At 43.4% G+C, this 23,196-nt stretch overlaps 1 protein-coding gene and 1 non-coding gene across 3 annotated transcripts in view; both read right to left on the reverse strand.

Moving 5' to 3' along the window:
• The window catches only part of LCP1 (lymphocyte cytosolic protein 1), a 107,948-nt gene that overhangs the window by 35,154 nt on the left and 49,598 nt on the right, over positions 1 to 23,196 (reverse strand). For both annotated transcript variants that reach the window (XM_086328940.1, XM_086328939.1), the window contains exons 2-7: positions 9,581 to 9,668; positions 8,308 to 8,471; positions 8,005 to 8,134; positions 5,432 to 5,564; positions 2,697 to 2,778; positions 397 to 562 (exon numbers count right to left, since the gene is read on the reverse strand). In XM_086328940.1, coding sequence (XP_086185066.1) covers positions 397 to 562; positions 2,697 to 2,778; positions 5,432 to 5,564; positions 8,005 to 8,134; positions 8,308 to 8,471; positions 9,581 to 9,644 — 739 coding nt within the window. In that variant the 5' untranslated portion in view covers positions 9,645 to 9,668. The remainder of the gene's footprint in view (positions 1 to 396; positions 563 to 2,696; positions 2,779 to 5,431; positions 5,565 to 8,004; positions 8,135 to 8,307; positions 8,472 to 9,580; positions 9,669 to 23,196) is intronic.
• On the reverse strand, positions 7,648 to 7,720 carry TRNAR-CCU (transfer RNA arginine (anticodon CCU)). The gene has a single exon. It is a non-coding gene; the product is annotated as a tRNA-Arg (tRNA).

A 23,196-nucleotide genomic window follows, 5' to 3' on the forward strand; every position in this document is an offset into this window, starting at 1 on the left:
TTTCTCCTAATCTGGTACTATCACTGCTGTATATGAACGCGAATTGCTTTGTAAAATCCAAGTTTAAAATAGCCTAATTTGTTACAAAGCGTCTAAAGGCAAAGTGAACTCACAAAAGCTCTTGAGGTTGGAGTCCCAGACAGCTAGACAGAGCTACAGGCTCTAAACAAGCCTCCTTATGAGTCTGTGGTCTTTAAAAGGCATTTGCTCTGTTGTTTTAAAAAGTCTTGGCAGTGTGGACAGAATGGGTTATAGTAAAATGGACTGGATATAACTATAGCTTCAAAAACTGAAGATTCTGAGCTTGACAACTCATGACATCTTCCTTGTACAACCCTCAACATCGGCATTAACGAAAAGTCAGGACATTATTCATGTCTGAGGCTTTGTTCATACCTTCGTTTCTGCTGAGCTCGATGTCGGCAAATAACCCAATCTTGATGACCTGCCACAACAGTCCCAGGACCAGGTAAGGCTTCCCCTCCTTTAAGTCCTCAGCGCCGATATTAACCACGTGGCACCCGATGGCTGAGGCAGAGTTCAGAGCCAGGTTCAAATTTTCCTGAAGGAGAAAAAGTAATGCAAGTCTTGTTTTTGACTTTGCAGATGCCAAATGATCATTATTGACTGGCAAAGCAACAGTGTTTTGCTTCTGGAAAGTTCACGGGTCTAGAGGCATTGTTTTCACTAGGCTTAAATATCAGAAAAAAGCAGGAATATCTGGAAGAGAAAATCTAGCAACCTAGATACTAGGATCAGGCAGCTCACCCTGGTCAGGATGAAACTAACGAGTCCTATTTTTTCATACTGCTCTGTGATGGAGCCTTCACACTCAGCATCTCCATCAGCCAGCAGTCAAGGGGCACCTTTGAGGACAGTCACTGTCTTGTCACTGGTTATTGTCAATAACCCAGCTGTTGATGAAAATCAAGGTCATAAAAGAGAACACCAAAACAGCTTTTTGACTTGCAGACTAGATACTGAAGGAATGAAAAAGATACAAATCAACTTCCTGGAAAAGACATGGTAGTTTTTACTAGGATAATTTATTGAGTATCCATAATATCTAGGGTCCTTGAGTACACACAACATATATAAAGATACACATATGCCTATCTACACACATACAGATTATATGTTCTTATAAACTAATAACAATCTATGTAAGGTGACACATATACAGTTGGAATAGGGTCAGTGAAGTTTTCAATCAGGGTTTTTATATAGCTGACCTTGAAAGCCATGGGTTTGAGCTGCTCAGACCCACATAAGTGTATGGACCCACCATGTACAAATATTGTGTTAGTCACTCAGTCATGTCCGACTCTTTGTGATCCCACGGACTAGGGCCCACTAGACTCCTCCACCCATGGAAATCTCCAGGCAAGAATACTGGAGTATACATTTCCTTCTCCAATGTATAAATATAGTGAATATTATAGTACTCCATGATCTATGGCTGGTCGAATCCACAGATGAAGAACCATGGTTATGGAAGAACCAAATACAGGAAGCACAGACTGTAAATTATATTCAGATTTCAGATGGAGCAGAGGGTTGACACCCCAACCCTCCTGTTGTTCAAGGCTCAACTGTACTACTATTCTGGGTCTGCAAAGCAGGACTTACCAGAATCAAAGATCTGTAGAACTTGTTTACAAAACACAGGCCACCAGGGAATTTGGAAGAGAACTATGAGAAGAAAGGGCTTCCCAGATGGCTCCATGGTAAAGAATCTGCCTGCCAATGCAGGAGACGCAGGAGATGTGGGTTCAATCCCTCGGTCGAGAAGATCTCCTGGAGTAGGAAATGGCAACCCACTCCAGTATTCTTGCCTGGGAAATCCCATGGACAGAGAGGCCTGGTGGGCTACAGTCCATGGGGTTACAAAGATTCGGGCACAACTGAGCGACTGAGCACACACACACAGAGCTCAAATGACAAGTAAAAAAAATACGGGGTCCAGTTACGGCAAAGACTAAAATTTAACAGCAAGATTAAATATGACGTTAAGTGCCTTCATATACATTTAATCATAGTTCTTGCTTTGATCGCAGCTTCCATCTTTTAGGAACACAGGGTTGCTTAAATCCAAACAGGACATAATTTATTGTTCATGATTTAAGAAGTGAGACGTGGCTTCCGAGCGAGAAGATTATAATAATGTTAAAATGCTGGAACACAGCACAGAAACGCAGCTTACTTACTACCAGTCACTGTTCCAGTTAATCAACAAATCGAAGGCATAAAAATAAGTTATATTTATCACACTGGTGGCTGCGCCCTTCACCACTGTGGAGGCTGCCAGAGCACTTCCCGTGTTCACCCCCTCACTTCTTAGAAAGGCTAATCTTTTCAGATAAAATGCTGTGTATCTGGCATCAGCTCAAAGATAAATTGCCAGGGGAAGTCTGAGTTAAAACTTGAGCCAGTGTGAATTTTATTCATAAGTGGCCAAAACAAACAAAGTCTACCCCCAATGACTAACACTCACCAACTCCCCCTAGCCCCACAATATTAATAAAAGATGAAGTAAAAATGTTTTCCCCTGTGCCCACTGGTCATGACAAATCACCAGCCCAGAGCCTGGGTTGGAGGAATAATGTTTGAGCGTCTGAAAAAGCCCAGCTTGGCAGTGATGACCCATGCCTTCTAAGCACAATGCTGCATTAATTAAGGAAACAGGGAAGATGTACCTGAATGGTGAAAGGGGTGAGTTTCTTTTTGTTGATGGTCCTCTCATCAATTGTGTCTGGCACTGACAGATTGATCATTTTACTGAAAGAGAAACAATGAAAGAAAGCAGGCTTCTAAATAAAAGAGCCTAATGACATGGAATTAAAATTCTAGTGATGCCATAAGCAGATAAGACAGCACCATAATCTGCGCTACTCAGTGTTCAAATATAAAATCGGTCATGCAATTTTAACTAGATTCAAACTATTTGTGGAAAAGGTTAATCCTCCTTGAAGTCTTACTAATACAGTGAAGTAAGAAATAAGGATCCTACTTCATTCATTCACCAAAAAGCTGAACAATTATTCTGGTTCCTTTAATTAGGGAATTCTGGGTGGATAGCCAAAGCAAATTCTCCATGAGTTCTTCTCTTTCTCAGTCATGAGACTTGCCCCCACCATATAGATTATCCATACATAATCTGAGTGTATATAATGTCTAAATTTCTATTTGATATCTGGTCAAACTCTATACCTTCAACTAACCATATGATGAAATGTTTTATTATCTCCTGTAATCATTACAGTATCTGTACTTTGGAAATGTCTGCCACTTAAGTATCTAACATATTGACCAGACATTCAAAATAAGCAATTATTAATTATGAAAAACTGATTTTATCCACTTTGCATTGGTTTAACCTCCATGAGGTTATTAAAAATAAAAGTTCTTTGGCCACTTCCATCTTATTTAAAGAAGTTGGGGGAAAAAATCCAAAGGAACAACAACAAAATCAAAGAATAATAACCTTGAATGTGATTATTCCTTTTTTTAAATAAAAGAAATCAGCATTGACATCTTTCCTAACAATTTTTAAGCAACTACCTTTTCTTATGGTTGTTCTTTAAGTATGTATTTCCACAACTTTGCTGTGTGTGTGTGTGTGTACATTATTTAAATAAAAAGCACTTCACTGAAATTTAGGCAAAACAAACCCCTAAATCATTATTTGAAAAATACGAAACTAATAGTGAACTGGAAGCTATGAGAGATGGAAGGAGAGCAGCGTGGCTCAGAAAAGAAAAAGATATCCCTGTCTTTGAAAAGCTTATAGTTGGGGGATTCTCCTGGTGGTTCAGGGGCTAAGACTCCACGCTCCCAGTGGAGAGGGCCAGGGTTCAATCCCTACTCAGGGAACTAGATACTGCATGCCTCAACTAAAAAGACCCTGCATGCCCCAGCTAAGATTAAAGATCCTGTGTTTTGCAACTAAGACCCAGTGTAGCCAAATAAATAAATTTATTTTATTATTTAATTTTACTTATTTTATCATTTAAAAATAAATAAAATTTATTTATTAAAAAGAAAAGCTTATAGTCAAATTTCAGAGACAAAAGATAAAGTTATGTTAACAGCCCAAAGCAGAGCACTATAATGGCTCCCTAAGGACTACAAACTATATGCGCTTTAAGAATTCAGTGAAGGGAGAGATCACCAGGAGTTGGAACAGACCAGAAACGTTTATAGTAAATGGATTCATGTAGGAGGAGAGGGTGGGGAAGGGCATTCTTAAAAAGGAAAATAAAAGGCAAAACCAGAGTTGCAAGATGTAAGCAGGCTGTGTATGGGGAAGAGTGAGCATGGCTGCTGGTGGAGCCCTTCACTGGTACCCTGGACTGGGGGCCTGAGTCATGCAGGTCTTGGCAGGTAGGGCTAGGAGATTGAGGGAAGACCAGGCGATGCATGGGGTACCCGCGGAAGGAGTCACGACCTGATCCTGTGCGCTAGGTTCTTGATGCCTTTTTTTTTTTTTTTTAAGTTGAACTTTATAAAAATGAAATCTCACAGTGAACTCTAATAAATAAAATGCAATTGCTCTGGTCAGAGCAGAGGAAGGATGGAGGGGGGAGGTTGGTTAAAGTCCTGCCCACTCATCCTTTCCTTCAATTCCTGAGCCCACCTGAGACGAGGCATTTCAAGCCTCCTCAATTACTCCACGTTTCACGATGTCAGAGAGGCTGCCAAAGCAACAGCCACAGCGGCTCTTTCAAAGACACCGTCCTGAACGGACCGACGGCGCTGAGAGGCCTCCCATGGAGAGGATACAGCCCTCCTCTTCCAGACACCCCCAGCATGTGAGCACCACTCAATAGTCCCTCTGCTTGAGGACTGGCGTCAGGTGCTTTGATCATCATGCTGCTGTTTCCTATTCAATTCTATGCACTCTCATGACGGGCCATGCTCAGATGAAGAAAAATGGCATAGAATCCAAAAGTAATTGCTATTGACCTTGTGTTCCTATGGCCCTGTGTTCACGTTTCTCTCTGATCTATGCCTCCTTCTCCTCCACCCGAGTGAGAGTAGTTTTATATTTCTCATTATTAGTTGCTTTAAAAAAAAAAAGTGTACCATTTTTAAGTCTTTATTGAATTTGTTACAGTATTGCCTCTACTTTATATTTTGGTTTTTTGGCTGAGAGGCCTGTGGGATTTTAGATCCCTGACCAGGGATTGAACCCCCACCCCCTGCGTTGCAAGCGGAAGTGCTAACTGCTGGACCACCAGGGAAGTCCCATAAATTGCTTTTGAAATCAGTTTGCTCTCCTGGACCTTCCACATGAAAATCCAGAAAAGCATCAGATCCAGCTTAGCATCAAAGGAAGTGAGCCTAAAAGGATCAACACAGTGATGGTGGGTATTCCAGAAAATTCTAGGGAAACTTTTGGAAGCCAAGAAGGGAGTGTTTTTTTTTTTACCAAAGCACGATGCCATCTCCAACAGCACTGAAGAGATCATTGGTGTTAGGATCCATTGGGATGACGTGCCGACAATCGGGGTCATTTTCCAGGGCTTTGTTTATCCAGTTGACAAAGGCATACTTCTCTTCCTCTGCAAGTAAATGATTAAAGTGACTTATCTGCAAAGTGAAAATCTGGTACAAGCAAAATCATATACACACATGGCTCTTAGATTCTCATGCCCAGAAGAGACATTGTGAGGTTCATCAGGTCCATTATCCTATCATCTCACCTTTATTGATAATAAAAAATCTCAGATGATTTGGGAAATAGGCACAGAATCTCTTTTATGTCCAAGTCATAAAACATACATATAGTAAGCAAATTCAGAAGCTATAGATATGCAAATATATTTAGAAGTAAATGCAAAAATGAAGTGAAGTGAAGTGAAAATCACCCAGTTATGTTCAGTTCTTTGCAACTCCATGGACTACATCCCAACAGGCTCCTCTGTCCATGGAATTTCCCAGGCAAGAATACTGGAGTGGTTGCCATTTCCTACTCCCTGTGTAGGGAATCTTCCCAACCCAGGGATCAAACCCAGGTCTCCTGCATTGCAGGCAGACCCTTTGCTGTCTGAGCCACTACCTATTTTTATATATGTAAATACATAAATAATTAAATGTTTATGTGTATTTCTATACAATCTAAATATGAATATGGTCCAATGCTTACATGATAAAACTCAGGGTTCAGCCTCTCACCCTGCTGCTTTCAGCGTGGGGCGATCACAGGCAATCTTTGCAATGTCTCTGAGATTCTTTACACAATTACAGGCATCTCTGCTTTTCAAAAGTTCACTTGATGCCACCTTGTTTTTGCAAAAGAGCTACATCAGTACCTGTTTTTGCTCACTACGAGAAACCCGCAGGGGATTTTCGCTTTTATGAAAACAGGTGAAAAGTAAAAATAGTGCTCAGTGTTTGTTTTGCAGAAGCAGTGGGTATCCCAGCAGGGAGAGGACCACCGCCCAGCTCCTTTCTTGGGACTACACACAGTATCCCAGCATCAAGCTGCTATCGCTCTGAACTGAGTCTGTGAGCATCTGTCTCATCTCAATGTATTCCGTGCATCCATCAGCAAGATATGACCTAAGGTAACTGCTTCTTCACTTTGCGATGGCAGCCCACTCCAGCACTCTTGCCTGGAAAATCCCATGGACGGAGGAGCCTGGTGGGCTGCAGTCCATGGGGTCGCGAAGAGTCGGACACGACTGAGCGCCTTCCCTTTCACTTTTCACTTTCATGCATTGGAGAAGGAAATGGCAACCCACTCCAGTGTTCTTGCCTGGAGAATCCCAGGAACGGGGGAGCCTGGTGGGCTGCCGTCTATGGGGTCGCACAGAGTCGGATACAACTGAAGAGACTTAGCAGCAGCAGCAACTGCTTCTTCACTTTGCACCACTTGGGTTTACAGAAGGTTTCATAGAAACACTGTACTTTCAGATAGTGGGGGGAAATTGTATGATGAAATTGCTATGAAATGAAATCACTTGTGATATGATATTTCTTTCGTATCAGTAAAGCTGCTAGAAATTTACTTTAAAAATTTTAATAAAGCTTCAAGTTATGCCTTATAGCCCAGCACTGTGTTTCCCAAATTGTGCATTACTGAAAGCAAGAATGTCCCTCAGAAGAATTCTGACTCACAACAGTTTGGGAAACAATGCATAGCATATTACTGTCTTGAAGATTTCACACAGCATATTATTGTCTTGAAGATTCCTATGCACATTTACAAAGCAAAAGCCTGTAAAATTTGCTATATTTAAAAATAAAAGACTGAACTTGGTCTTTGCCATTAAGAATGATACATAACCATGAGCTGATCTTTAAGATCAAACTGTGTTTTGAAGACCTCAGGAATTACTGGAATTATTGGATTACTGTACTGTTTGGGCTATTAGAAGTTTCCATGAAGGCTGATGGATGGCAGCCTTCAGAATAAATACACAATTTTCCTCCAAATCAATGAAAACACAATTTTTTTTTGGACTGCTCAGCAAGAATTAAGAACCATCATGAATTTTGGAGGTAGAAGCCTTTTTGTTCAAAAGATTTTCAGAGGAGTTTTGGCAGCCTTTAATATGCTTTTTAAATTTGTTTTTTTTTTTTTTTTTAATTCACGTATTTATTTGGCTGCACCGAGTCTTAGTTGCAGCAGGTGGGATCTAGTTCCCTGACCAGGGATTGAACCCAGGGCCCCTGTATTAGGAGTGCAGAGTCTTAGCCACTGGACCACCAGGGAAGCCCCTGTAATATACTTTTTAAATGCTGATGAGATTACTTGGCATTGGACCCTATCTAGAGCCGGAACTGTGGGCCCACTTATACACAGGAAGATAAGCAGTAGTTAATAAACTCAGGTTAACTTCTGTCTTTCTTTGCACCCTTTAGGTTTGAATGCTGAGTCTGGAATCTGTAACCACAAAAGACGTGGATCCTTTCGACATGGTTCGCTCTCCCCTTGTCCCCAGTTCATCCAACCATCTCTCCACCTCTGCTTCCCGGCTCCCACGCTGGTACACCTACCTGAGTATGAGTGTTGAGTGCCAACACTAGACTGCTCAGAAGTGCCCCCGATCGCACAAATCCCTTCTTTCTTATTGATAGCTTTTCTAAAGGTCTTGGCAACCTCTGTGCTTTTCAAGCCATGAAAAACCTGCAAAAACATAATGTCTCTTTAGAAACCTAATCTGTGATGTAGAAAACCATAAAGGAAACAATAAGCTATGCTGAAGCAAGAAAGGTGAGACTGTATTTTGTATTCCTGGTATTTCTCAAATTGAACTTCCAGTTTCAAATGCATCTCCTTGGCTTCTGCATCCTACTCACCTTGATAAACTCATCAAAGCTGATCTTCCCATCCTGGTCCAGGTCACCTGTGGTCATCAGGTTTTCTGTAATTTCTCTCACCCGGTACCCAGGCAGAGGCAAGCAGGCAGCCTTGAACAAGTCATTCAGTTCATTGCAGCTGATGTACCCATTGCCATCAGTATCTGTAAGGCAAATGAGGAGCTGATGGCTCAGGGCAATTTGGGTCACAGCACAAAGAGAGGTGAGAGAAGGCCTGATGGGAGGACAGTGGTGGGGAGAAGGGGTCATTCGGGGGTTGTGAGCTGACCCCATGCAAAGTCAGAATCTCACAAGAGACCTCCTGCTATTATAAATGGGTGTTACCATCATTTCCAGCATCCAAGAGTCAAAATTTCAACAAAGAGGTTCTGCCAACAAGCTGAAGAGACTCTTACAGAAACAGATGGGAAAATAAATCACAGACTTGGAGCTACAGATTAAGAAAAAGTATTTGTTGTTGTTTAGTCACTAAGTTCAGAGAAGGAGATGGCACCCCACTCCAGTACTATTGCCTGGAAAATCCCATGGACGGAGGAGCCTGGTGGGCTGCAGTCCATGAGGTCGCTAAGAGTCGGACACGACTCAGCGACTTCACTTTCACTTTTCACTTTCATGCACTGGAGAAGGAAATGGCAACCCACTCCAGTGTTCTTGCCTGGAGAATCCCAGGGATGGCGGAGCCTGGTGGGCTGCCATCTATGGGGTGGCACAGAGTCGGACACGACTGAGGCGACTTAGCAGCAGCAGCAGTCACTAAGTTATATATCTGACTCTACAGAGACCCCGTGGACTGTAGCCCACCAGGCTCCTCTGTCCATGGGATTCTCCAGGCAAGAATACTGGAGAGGGCTGCCAGTTCCTTCTCCAGGGGATCTTCCCGACCCAGGGATCAAACCCGAATCTCTTACTAGATGGTAGATGGATTCTTTACCACTGAGTCATCTGGGAAATAAGGAATACTGTAAAAACAAAGGAAATTTAAAAAAAAAAGACAAGCTATAAAAGCTGAGACTTAGTGGTCATTTCCAGGAAAAGCTACAGGTGAAAAAGGGCTCATATGCCATGTTTTGATAGAGAAAGAAGTAATTTTCTTGAAGAATAGCTTTCAAAAATATTTCCCTAGCTCCTGTAATCAATAGCACTGTATTCCTGCCCTTTCTACTATTTTGCTCATGTTACCAGTCATTGATTCTGTCCTGAAGCTACTAAAAAAGTAGAGAATTGTGTGACTTGAGGTATCAGGTTCACTCACCCACTTTGGCAAAAGCTTCTCTGAGCTCCAGCATTTCTTCATCGGACACTGATCCTCTGGCCATTTTTTACTGCGTTAGGCAACAGTTCTGCAGAGAGGGGACAACACAGGAGTGACTGATATGCATCTTCTTAAGATACCACATCGAGAAGAAATTCTTATTTAGTAAGTAAAGAAATATTTCTTTGCACCCCTTATGACTTATAATTATCTTCCCAAAAGGTAAGAAACAGACTTTTTCTTATTTTATCTTTTTCAAATTTTTTAACTTTTTACTTTATATTGGAGTTTAGCCAGTTAACAATGTTGTAATAGTTTCAGGTGGACAGCAAAGCAACTCAACTATACACACATATGAGTGAGCGAGGGAGAGTTGCTCAGTCATGTCTGACTCTTTGCGACCCCATGGACTGAAGCCCACCAGGCTCCTCTATCCATGGAATTCTCCAGGCAAGGATACTGGAGTGGGTTGCCATTCCCTTCTCCAGGGCATCTTCCCAACCCATTCTCCCCTAAAATCCCCTCCCATCCAGGCTGCCACATAACACTGAGCAGAGCTTCCTGTGCTCTACAGAAGGTCCTTGTTCATTATCAAAGAAATAGCCTTTGTCTTAACTGGACTCCACTTTTTGGTCCCCAGAGATTGTCCTCAACATGCAGAAAACTAAGATCATGGCATCCGGTCTCATCACTTCATGGCAAATAGACGGGGAAACAATGGAAACAGTAACAGACTTTATTTTGGGGGGCTCCAAAATCACTGCAGATGGTGATTGCAGCCATGAAATTAAAAGAGGCTTGCTCCCTGGAAGAAAAGCTATGACCAACCTAGACAGCATATTAAAAAGCAGAGACATTACTTTGTCAACAAAGGTCCAGCTAGTCAAAGCTATGATTTTTCCAGTAGTCATGTATGGATGTGAGAGTTGGACTACAAGGAAAGCTGAGTGCAGAAGAATTGATGCTTTTGAACTGTGGTGTTGGAGGATTCTCTTGAGAGTCCCTTAGACTACAAGGAGATCCAACCAGTCCATCCTAAAGGAGATCAGTCCTGGGTGTTCATTGGAAGGACTGATGTTGAAGCTGAAGCTCCAATACTTTGACACCTGATGCGAAGAGCTGACTCATTTGAAAAGACCCTGATGCTGGGAAAGATTGGGGGCGGGAGGAGAAGGGGACGACAGAGGATGAGATGGTTGGATGGCATCACCAACTAATGGACATGAGTCCATGAGTTTGAGTAAACTCCGGAAGTTGGTGATGGACAAGGAGGCCTGGCGTGCTGCAGTCCATGGGGTCGCAAAGAGTCAGACACGACTGAGCGACTGAACTGAACTGAACTGAAAGAAGGTCCACACTGTTTCTCTCCTCCCTGTGATCCAGGCTGCTCCTCACGTCAGGAGATGGAGCTGATTTCCTCTCCTTGAATCTAGGCTGACTCTGTGACTACTGTTAGTATTTAGCGGGCTGGAGAAAGCCATGTCTGGGCTGGAAACTTCTTCCTGTGTTCGGGAATGCTCCCTCCTTCTGGGATGCTCATCCTTGGGATGGTCCCTCTTGGAAACCAGCTGCCATGCTCTGAGATGTCTAAGCCACAGGAAGAATGATAATTGGATGCTCTGGTTAATGGTCCCTGCTGAACTCCCAGGCAGCAGCCAGGATCAACTGCCAGCCAGCAGAGCGAGCCAGTTTGGACATTCCAGCGCATTTAAGCCCCTGGGTGATGAACACAGTCCCAGACAACATCACATGAAGCAGAACTGCCCAGAATTCTGATACCAAGAGAATTGAAAGATAGGTTTAAAACCCCGACATTTTGGAGTAGTTTGAAACACAGAAATATATGACTAAAACACAATTTTCACAGAAATGTCATTTTTAGGGATATGGTTATGTTCATATTTCAAATGAATATGTTTGGCCAAGTCAACAGATAACTTCAAAGGCAGTTATCAAATTTCTCTAAGTATTTTAGAAAAGAGGAAGGGAATCTGATTGTCTAAGAAGTCTAATGGGAATTTGAGGGACTTTTTAGGTATTCTCAGAAAGGCTAGTGTTGATTAAGAAACTTTGCTAGTACTGGAGTAATTTCCCTTTCCCTGCACGTGATTGCTGCCCTCTAGTGGGCAGAAAGAGAATGCAACAGAAAATGGATTTGTCTTTGGATGGAGGAGCCTGGTAGGCTGCAGTCCATGGGGTCGCCTTATAAGAGTCGGACACGACTGAGAGACTTCACTTTCACTTTTCTCTTTCATGCACTGGAGAAGGAAATGGCAACCCACTCCAGTGTTCTTGCCTGGAGAATCCCAGGGATGTGGGAGCCTGGTGGGCTTCCGTCTATGGGGTCGCACAGAGTCGGACACGACTGAAGCGACTTAGCAGCAGTAGCAGCGGCAGTGTATTCTTGCCTGGAGAATTCCATGGATAGAGGAGCCTGGCAGGCTACAGTCCATGGGGTAGCAAAGAGTCGAAACGACTAAGGGACTAACACAGTAGCTAATTCACAGGCCCATGTTTCAAACAGGAGTTCCATTAAAGCTTACGGAATTTCCCAATGGGGAAGGGATAAGTGGGGTGAGAAGTGTTTCTATTTACATTTGGGGCATTTTAGTGAAGTTACTGACTTTAAAAAATATTTACAATTTGTGACAGAATGTTGTTTTAAATGGATTTCCTTTTTTATATCTGCACTTCACTTCTGCTGTACTTTTTCTCAGTGACAACGAACCACACAAGACAGTGAAGAGTTTTAACACAAACCTGTTGGCCAAAAAAAATGCATTATGCTCAATTTTGCAAATACACATCCCGTATTCACCAACTCACTATACCGCCTCATACATTTATCCCATGTATTAATAGTTTCAAACTTTCATTTTCCTAAGCAACCCTCTGTGAACAGAATCCTTACATGTAAACAACAGTAACAAAAATAACTCTGGGGAGGGATAAATTAAGAGTATGGGATTAACAGATACACAGTCCTATATATAAAATACACACACAACAAGGATTTACTGAATAGCACAGGGAACTATATTTGATACCTTGCAATAACCGAAAATGCAAAAGAATCTGAAAAAGAATAGACATTTATAAAGGAATCATTGTGCTGTACACCTGAAACTAATATAATATTGTAAATTATTATATAAAATAAATACCATTAAAATATAAAATTAAACATAAAATAACTATTATATTAAAATATAATATTGTAAATCCAATCTAAAAAAAAAAACAACTCTGAAAGACTTCGGTTGAAAAAAACCCAAATGCCCCCCCGTCCACCTCCACTATCCCATCTTCTTGCCACCTTACACACTGGTGGGAACTCCAAAGAGCATGATTTTAAAACTGTGGAATTATATATATTGTTATTATTTTGATTCCTTTAAATTGTGGGGTTTTATATATTGTTACTATTTCAATTTATATTGTTATTATTTCAATATATAATTTAAGTTATATATGGTTATTATTTCCATTTTTCAATATATATATAATTGTGGAATTATATATATTGCTATTATTTCAATCTTTTATTATCAAAAGTATCTATGGTATTTTTTTTTATGGTATTATTATTTACCTTATATCTAAAAAGGTATTGGCCCATTAGGTTCTCTGACAGAAGGCAGAAACCGTTGAGCGCTTAACTGTGTAAGGAAACGCAATCTCACCCATCACAATAACCTCAGAGCCCGGCAGCACCGGTTACCTGACTTTCTTGCTTTCACTTCTCTTCCTTCCTTTTGTGCTTGTCTGTTTCTCTGTCTCCCTCCCTCCCTCCCTTCCTTCCTTCTTTTCTTTCTTCCCTTGAGGTTTGTTGTTATTGTTAGTTTCCTTTTTAAAAATCAAGCCAGAAGACGTAGGAGACATGGGTTAGATCCCTGGGTCAGGAATATTCCAATATTCCCCCAGAGAAGGAAATGGCAACCCACTCCAGTATCCTTGCCTGTGAAATCCCAGGGACAGAGGAGCCTGGTGGGGTACAGTCCACGGGGCTGCAAAGAGTCAGACATGACTGAGCGCACACGCGTGTACCATGCACTTGTTCCAAACCAATTTGAGCCCAGTTACAAGGATAGATGCAAGCCTTAGACCTACACCCAACAAAAGGTGATCGAGCATAAGAGTAATAAGCACGGGTGAAACAAAACAACGGCGAGGGACAGCCTTAATCCTTCAAACACTGCACACTGTGAAAATCTAGTTCCAAGTTCTCCAGAGGTTAAAGGCGAAAAAGGAGCTATCACTTACACAATTCATTCTATTTATGTGAGAAAAGTCAGTTTTCTTAGGGCAGCGGAACTGAAGCCCGAGGGCAGTACCTTCACCCAAACTGGGTAAGAGGACATTCACGGGGTGTCCTGTGAATGCAAGTTCTGTGTTTCTTGTAATGTCCCACAGTGAAGACTGACGGCTCGGCTACACGCATTCGCACTTCATAGAGCAGGAATCAGAAGCTCAGAGAAGTTAAGATTCATCTCTCAGACCACAAAGCCGGGTAGAGTCTCCTCTCCTCTCCCATGCTGTCTGTTCAGGACGCTTTGCATCTCTCTTAGATGCTCATTTCATCCACCCATTCACTCATCCAGCAATAATTGAGTATGTATTGGATTGGCCAAAAAATTCGTTCGGGTCTTTGCATTAGCTGCTGACCTTGAACAGACTTTTTTGCCAACCCAATATATAACATGTCTGGCCTATGCGAGATTAAAAAAAAAATAAACTAGAATATGAAGTGTGTATCCAGGTGTTCTAGCTTAGGAAGTTTTTGCTTTCCTGTGTTAAGAAATTAAGGCTTCTGATGGCAGATACCAGTGTGTAATTTTGCATACTTCACTAAATTCTTATGACTAATTTGGTTTGATTCTTCTTTATACTCAATACCAATAAGAGAAGGCTCTCCTCCATTATATTTTAGCAAAGTCTTTGGTAAAGCCTGGCCCTTCGTGTTTTGGGGGTGTCTTATTTCTTGGTTCACAGATGTTCACAGGGTTACTAGATACATCGATTCACTTACAAATATTTATGAAAACCTACTACAAGGCAGGCACTGTTCTTCATTTGAGGTGAGTGTGCTGCCCTAGCTACTCTGAAAACATGAACCAATGTTAAAGATCAAGAGAATGAATGGGGTCTCTGAATCTAAACTTGGCCTATTCTTTGACAGAGGACTTTTAGATTTTAGAGCACGTGAGTGAGTGGTGAGAAAGACGTGTAAAGAGGCGGGGAATGAGACTGCCTTTTAAGGATCAAGGGCAGGGTTGAGGAAAAAGCAAAGAATTACAGCCTTGGGTGACAAAGAACATCTAAAGATCATGGTTCAGAGGACTTCCCTGGTGATCCAGGGGTTAAGACTCCACCTTCCAATGGAGGGGGTGTGGATTCCATCCCTGGTTGGGGAGCTCAGATCCCATGTACCTTACAGCCAAAAAACCAAAACACAACATAGAAACAATATTATAGCAAACTCAATAAAGACTTTAAAAATGGTTCACATCAAAAAATAAAAAAATAAAGATCATGGTATAGTGGAAAAACAAAAAATACTTCAGCATGAAAATTGCAGGACCCATTCAAATAAAAGATCTAGGGAAGGAAATAGGGTTATTTTAAAACCTTCTAAAAGATGTATATAAATGGGGAGGATTAACTCAGACAGAGGATCTCAGGGGAGGATCTCTCAGAGAGAAATCAGTCCTGAATATTCATTGGAAGGACTGATACTGAAGCTGAAACTCCAATACTTTGGCCACCTGATGTAAAGAACTGACTCATTTGAAAAGACCCTGATGCTGGGAAAGATTGAAGGCAGGAAGAAGGGGATGACAGAGGATGAGATTGTTGGATGGCATCACCGACTCAATGGACAAGAGTTTGAGTAAACTCCGGGAGTTGTTGATGGACTGGGAGGCCTAGCGTGCTGCAGTCCATGGGGTCGCAAAGAGTCGGACACGACTGAGTGACTGAACTGAACTGAACCAAGATGCCAAATAGTGAGACAGCCTTTCAGTGAAAAAAATTCAAAACCCTCCCTGGTGGCTTAGGTAAAGAATCTGCCTGCAATGCAGGAGACCGGGGTTCCATCTCTGGGTCAGGAAGATCTCCTGGAGAAGAAATGGCAACCCACTCCAGTATTCTTGCCTGGAGAATTCCACGGACACAGGAGCCTGGTGGGCTACAGTTCATGTTATGGGTCACAAAGAGTTGGACACAACTGAGCAACTAACACTTCCGCTTTTCAGTGATTTAAAAGCTAAAGGGAAAGAGAATAGATTGAATTCGTTTGAGAGGAGAAGCAGAGAAGTAGTCACCAAACTAAATTACTTCGATATTGTTTGTTGTTTGTTGAGCCCAAACAGGAATAGATGTTGAGGGAGTATCTCTTTTACCATCAGAGTGAGCTGTAAATCCTGGAAACACAATCCAACTTGTATCATTTAGCACAACTCCCTCATTTTATAGAGAGACAGACTGAAGTTCCAATGAGATGAAGTGCTTTGCTTATAAGTCTTCAAAGCACTTCCCGGGTAGGGTCTGTAACAGAAAGAGCAGAGCAGCAGAAGGCAGGAGTGACCATTAATCGGGCCATTAAGATCCACAACTACAGAACAGACCCTTTAATTAAACAGCGTTTCACAGAGCAGGGCAGGAAGAAGAGGTAATTAATGGAAAAATTTGCAGAGTGGACCATTTCTAAGAAGGACATGGCTGGGGTTACACTCATAAGGTACTTCACACAGTCTATTAATATGAAAAAAACATTTGCCCATGTTAATTCTTGTGTGTTTGATGGCTTGTGTTGTAATTATGTGAGTTAGTTTCATAAAGATAATTGACGAGGGTCTGTTTGTAAATTACTGGCACCATATTGGCAGCTGACTCTAGAGAGGTCACTGCAGTAAGGAGACTGGCTATGGTCATTTGGAAGCTCCCATGTGGAGCTTAGAGAGATGGCTGAGGAAGGCGTGTCCCTTCCAGGGCGTGAACGAGCCCTTTCTCGCAGCTTCTGCAGTAAGTGGGGTCCTTTTAAATGATTGCATCATCTAACTATAACTTTGCCAAGAACCACTTTAAGGTCTTTTGAAAATCAGTGGTGAGTTCTGGAACCCCATTTCTGAACCACTGCCCAAATCATAAATCTAAGAAGACAAACCTCACATCATTCATCTAAGTCACGTCTGGCCGCTCATTTTTCTGCAAGCACTTAAATTTATTAAATCAATGATTACAGAATCCCAGGACATTTGGCCAAAGAACGAACCAGTCGTTCTTTTCAGAAGGTTATTTTTAAAGCCTCAGGAAAATCAAATTACCACTCCTACCCCCCTCTCCAAGCTTCAAAAGCCACAAAACCTGTTCCTTCTTTTAGGTCATCGAGTTCTAAGTCTCTGTTTAAAGGAGGCTGGTATTTTCCAGATGGGTAGTGAAAAAGAATTTCTCAGAATGACTTCTTACACTAAAAGCATCTCACTCAAGTTCCCTGAAATCTACATGTAGAAACTATTTGTAGGAGTTTATTACGGAACACAGTGCTGGAGAACTTACAGAAGGAAATGCATGCTGTAAAATGAATGTTAAAATGGAAGCTGAATTTTCTCTGAGGAGTTTCCTAACTGACAATGAAAAGAAGCAGAAAGGCTGATAACACGTGATCTGTGCAGAGTGGAACGGCTACCTGGGCTCACGTCATTTTTGAAAGCAGGTAATGCTGTGTGGGTGGGTACTTTGATTCGATAGATTGATACCCAATTACATAACTGCTAGGATCAGAGTCCTATCTGTAACCTGGCATTACATTGCCAAGGGACTGTTTTGAATGTGCCCTACTTTTTCTGCAACTTGACACAGTGGGGAAAGTACAACAGGAAACTGGGGACCCAGGTTCCCAGCTTTCCCTCTGATTCAGTACGTATCCAGGAGAAAACTGTACAACTTCCAAACCCCTCACTGAGCACTAAGTAAACCCCAAACAACACAACATCCAGAACATCATCGATCTACCATCTCTAGCCCTGCACTCTGATGATGAACGAAGTGAAACATACAATGCTTAGGATTCCAAAGCCAAATAAAATCCCCATAAATTTTTGGAAAAGCAATCATGCTACAGTTGTTATCAGATAAGGAAGGAATTTTGCTTTCCCTTAATCCTGTTCCCTTTCCTTTACAAAGCGGAACACTGTGTGGTCAGCGGGGGCTCAGGGGGCATAATTTTCTATGTATGCTTGGAATACCATTTCTCTGTGGATACAGATACTCCAAACTTTCACAGACAGGATGATTCTCAACACGTATTTTTCAAATGCCTTTGTTTTTAAGAACCAAATAACGATGCGTGTGTGCCAAGCCGCTCAGTCGTGCCCGACTCTTAGAGACACCAAGGACTGACTGTAGCCCGCCGGGCTCCTCTGTCCGTGGGATTCTCCAGGCAGGAATGCTGGAGTGGGTTGCCACGCCCTCCTCCAGGGGATCTTCCCCACCCAGGAATCGAACCCAGGTCTCTTATGTCTCCTACACTGGCAGGTAGGTCCTTTACCCCTAGTGCCACCTGGGAAGCCCCAAAATAACTATAAATGTCCTTAAATACAGACGACCATTTAAAGGGGTCCTTGTGAATTCTGCGGTCAGGTCAGAATCTCTTTTAGATTGCCTGTTCTCTCCCCGCAGACACCACTGGTTCTCCCAAGGCTCTGCAGACGGCAGGACTCTTCTCTGCAAGTCTCAGAGGGAAACATGCAGCAGTCAGTGAAGCATGGGACACTGTTCCCGCACAGGCTCAGCGGCTCTCTCTCTATCTCATGTGGTGAAAACACCCCCGGGGAGCCGGCAGCCCCAATTCCTCCAAACCTGATGGACCTGACCTTGCTGTGGGGTCTCTGTGATCTGATCAGCCTCAGAAGCTGAGGGGCTTCTGCAGCTGCATTAGCAATGGCACACAGAGCCCAGCTCTGGCCCCAACTAAGGAGTGCCCAGCTCCCCATCTCCCCTCCCAGCACACCCCAATGCCTGTTTTCTACCAAGCTGCCCACTCCACTAAGGATGCGACACAGGGTAAACCTCTGGCAAGCAAAAGGGATGCTCCAGGCTGGAGTTGCCAGGCCCTCCTTGCCTTGGCCTCTGTCTCCTTCCTGGGGCTGTAGACAGTGATAGTCTTGGCATTCACATCTAGAAAGACCACAGCTACCCTTCATTCCACATTCAACCACAAGGACTTAAGATCCAGACTTTCACCTATTGGAAGCTCAGGGAACCCCAAACACGTCTTTTCAAAAAGCTGAATGTTATTAAGGGCTAATTGATAAGCCACTATGACAGCATTGTCTCAGTATCAGACGTCATTCATTTCCTTCATTCATTCACTCCACCTATGAGTCTATGTGCAAAGTACCACCCTGGTTACTAGGTACAAGCAAGGGACTCCCTGGGACGTCATGAAGCCCACAGTTAAACGTCAAGTTTCAGATCCAACACAGATAACAGCTCGTTACTGCCAAATGGGTAACAGAATGAAAAGAGTTCTGAAGATCAAAAATGAACCCATGAAAAGGCTAAGCACAGGGCTGCAAGGGTCGAGGGGGGTAAGATGAGATAAGAGTAAGGAATTAGCACAGAAGCTTATCAAAACATAAAAACATCAAACATCGCAATCAGCCCATGCAATACAGGGAAGCAGATAATTTATACATGTGGACATCTCCAAGGAAACCACAAAACTAGCAGGGAGTAGAAAAGAGAGCTTGGGGATTGGGAGACCCAGGCTGCTACCTGTCTGTGCAACATCAGGCTCCACTGAGCCTCTCTGGGCCTCAGCTTCCTCATCTGTAAATTGGGAGATGAAGTCCCTTCCGTGTTAAAAGTTCCAAGTCTGTTCACTAGCTGACAAATGTAAAGTACAAGCTAGAGCCAGGGTGAGGTGTGTTTCAAGTGAGCCTAGAATAAGGGCCAGGGGCCATGAGGAGCTGTGGCCGTGGCCCTGAAGCATTTCTGGGGAGAAGAACCTTCTCTGCAGTAGACCCAGCATCTCCCAGCCCCACCTGGTTCCTGCTCTTACCTCAGCGTTGGGAAAAGCTCTGTCCTCATGCATTCTCCTCACTGACCCAGGCAGATGCCCATGGCTCAGCGGCTCCACTGCTCATCCCAGAGCAGGGAAGCTTCCAGAACGCCACGTGAGCTCTGCTTTCTGGGAGGTCGCTGCACACATCTTAAGTCTGGCTGCTCCAGTTCATTCCTGGTTTCTAGGCAAGACTGCACGCGCACTGTCCCAGAAAGAGAGCCATCTACTATTTTCTCAAAAATATCCAAATAAGGCAAGCCGACAAACTCTCCGGTGTCTCACATCCCTACCCTGTAACCTAAATCTTCACTGATATGATGAAAGTGCACTCTCTTGGGCTATTCTCAGAGGGAATTACAGAAGCGGCTCGATTCATAAAAATTCCGTCACATGCCTTGGTGAGAGCCACTGGACCTTCAAAAAAAAATTCTTTAGACCTGTTTTTGGAGGCTCTCTTTCTCCCAATCTTTAAATAGTTTTCTTTGCTATCTTCTGGGTCTATGCCAAGTTCCTTAAATGAGAATACAAGAATAACAAGAGTCATAGGATGTAGAGATAAAAGGACCAGATTTCCTATCTGGTCACTCCCCTATCACAGAGGAGTGAAATGACACCCAAGTTAAAGAATGTGCCCAGTGTCACAGAGCTCACTGGGACTGCAGTCCAGGGCTCCTTACCTCTCCTCTTTCCTTGATAATAAGTTTTCAAACGTAGGAGGGAATGCTGTTCTTTAAGTAAGACCTGCTCAATGTAATGGGAAAGTACAAACGCCCCATGATTTCAAATATCTTATGAATACAATTTCAGGTATGTTTCTTGCACTGGAAGGAGAACTTAGTCTAGGTAACGAGAAGGCAGTGTCCAGGTACAGAGTACAAACAAAACATGCCCATTACAATGTACAAATCCTACCGGCACTTTCAGGGTTACAATGACTGAGGCAGGACGAACGCCCTGTGTATTTATCTGCAACTTCATTTTTTACTTTGCAGGAAGGACTTCTGATAGTTTTAAGCAGCCCAAAAGTAAACCACAGTAAGATAACTCACACTGAGGCATAACATTCTAAAAACAAAACGCCAAATTCATAGGGGAATATGAAAATGACACCCTCAGACATCTCAGATTAGCAAGGTTTGAGACATCCTGTCCTTCCAGCTGCTGAGTGGGGCTCTGTGAGTCCTTCCTTCTCTGAGGTGCGGTTCAGACCTCTATGGCTCAGCCCCCACATCAACACCTCCATTTCTCCCAGCAGATTCTGAGATCACAAACCATTAGTCATCTCACAGCACTGCCTCGTGGCTGGTGCTAGGTAGGTACGCAGGAAATCAGTTGTAGGTGTGAACAAGCAAACCCATAAACTAATGGTACCCAGGGCTTGAGAAGGCTACGGTCACCTTCTTTGAGGAGCTAAATACTAACATTTTCATGTGAAAGTTAAAAGTGTTAGTTGCTTAGTTATGTCTGACTCTTTGCGACCCCATGGACAAAAACCTCTGTCCATGGGATTCTCCAGGCAAGAATACTGGAGTGGGTCGCCATTTCCTCCTCCAGGGGACCTTTCTGACCAGGGGTCTCCTGCATTGCAGGCAGATTCTTTACCATCTGAGCCACCAAGGAGGCCATTCTTGTGTTCACACTTATCATATCCCTTCCACTGAGAGATACAAACATCAAAACAAGGCAAGCGGATGCGTCAAGTTTATACGAGGACACTTGGCGGGAAAAGCGACTCTGCAAGTGTCCCTCGGCTGTCTCTGAACTGGGCTGGGGGTGTTCCTGGGCCCTCGCCTCCAGCCATGGGCAGGTTCCGGCCGAGATAGCAGGGCCTGGGGCTGAGCAGTTTCTGTGAACCCTGCTGGCCACAGCTGGTGCCTCGGTCCCTACCTCAGTGTACAGTGTCTTTGGAGCCGAGTCCTGCTGCGGGGGAAGGGACTGTGGCGTGGAGACAGATCAGGACAGAAAGGAGGGGAAAATCAGCCTGGATGCACAAACTCAACAGGAACACAAGCAGGAAAGAACTAGGAATGGCTGCCAGAGTTCACCCGAATATAATTTGCACATCACTATCCGGACTGTGAAATTGCTCCTCTGGTAATCCTAAGTGTCCACCGCTAAGTTGTTTTAGTTGCTCAGTTGTGTCTGATTTTTGGGACCCCATGGACTCTAGCCCGCCAGGCTCCTCTGTCCATGGGATTTTCCAGGCCAAAAATTGGAGTGGGTTGCCATTTCCTTCTCCAGGAGATCTTCCTGACCCAGGGGTCGAACCCACGTCTCCTGCATTGGCAGGCGGGTGGGGTCGAACCCACGTCTCCTGCATTGGCAGGCGGGTTCTTTACCACTGAGCCACCAGGGAAGCCCCCTCAAAGGGTGAATAAATTGGCTTATTACATTCAGTAGAGCATGCAACAAACCAAACCAACTGAAGAACAAATTCCTGAATAAGGCCCTCTGAATTGTCATCCCCACTAAGTCAGTAGGGATGGAGAATCCCCTGGTGGCTCACAGGTTAAAGTATCTGCCTCCAATGTGGGAGACTCAGGTTTGATCCCTGGGTCGGGAAGATCCCCTGGAGAAGGAAATGGTAACCCACTCCAGTATTCTTGCCTGGAGAATCCCATGGACGGAGAAGCCTGGTAGGTTACAGTCCATGGGGTCGCAAAGAGTCGGACACGACTGAGCGACTTCACTTTCTTTCACTAAGTCAGTAAATAATAGCTATGTGATATTTGGCATTTTGCTGTTTTTACTAACTTGTTTTTAGAGTAATACATGTTTATCTTAGAGTAATATATGTTCATCTTAGAAAATGTACGTGAGTAAAAAGAATAAAATATAAACCACCTGTAACTCCCACACCTAGTGACGACTGATCTCTTTTGGTGTATATGCTTTTACATGTTTTATAAATATATACACCGTGTATGAATGTACACTTCTGCTTTCAGTCAACATCTGCCAAGTACCTACTCTATTCTAGGTCGTGGTTGGATGCTGGTGATGCAAATACAAGATGCGGCCCTGGCCTGTTAGGTAAGGGAGAAAGACACCAGTCACTAGAAAACAGGGGGACTTTTTAGATTCGCAGGAAGGGGGAACACAGCTCTCCCCAGGGGAGACATGCACGGTGCCCCGGAAGTAGTGAGATGTGACCTGAGTTTCCACAGATGGGAGGAGCCTGCTTAACGATCAGTCTTTTCCTTATACAGAGCAACGAAGCCGTACGCTCCCCACAGAAAGGTTATTTATGTTGGGCCAGAGAAAACAACAGCTAAAGGACAAACGGAGGGCGAGCTAATGTTCCCTCAGTGGTTACTCAACACTAAACGTCTTCTATGCAGTATCACACTGAATTCCACCACAACTCTATGTGGCATAACGATTATTTCCTCTTTATAGATGAGGGAACTGAGATTTAAGTAACTGGCCTGGGGTTACATCGCTCTGAACCAGGGAAACCTCAGACAGTATGGCCCTGCAGCATGAGAAAATGGGAAAATGGGGGCCCTGAAAAGGGACGCTCCTCCCCAAAGTCTCAAAGTGAGTCACT

This window comes from Bos grunniens, chromosome 12 (genome assembly GCF_055505025.1).
Source record: "Bos grunniens cultivar Pamir isolate PY7600 chromosome 12, Bosgru_T2T1.0, whole genome shotgun sequence".
In the NCBI taxonomy this organism is placed as follows: domain Eukaryota; kingdom Metazoa; phylum Chordata; class Mammalia; order Artiodactyla; family Bovidae; genus Bos; species Bos grunniens.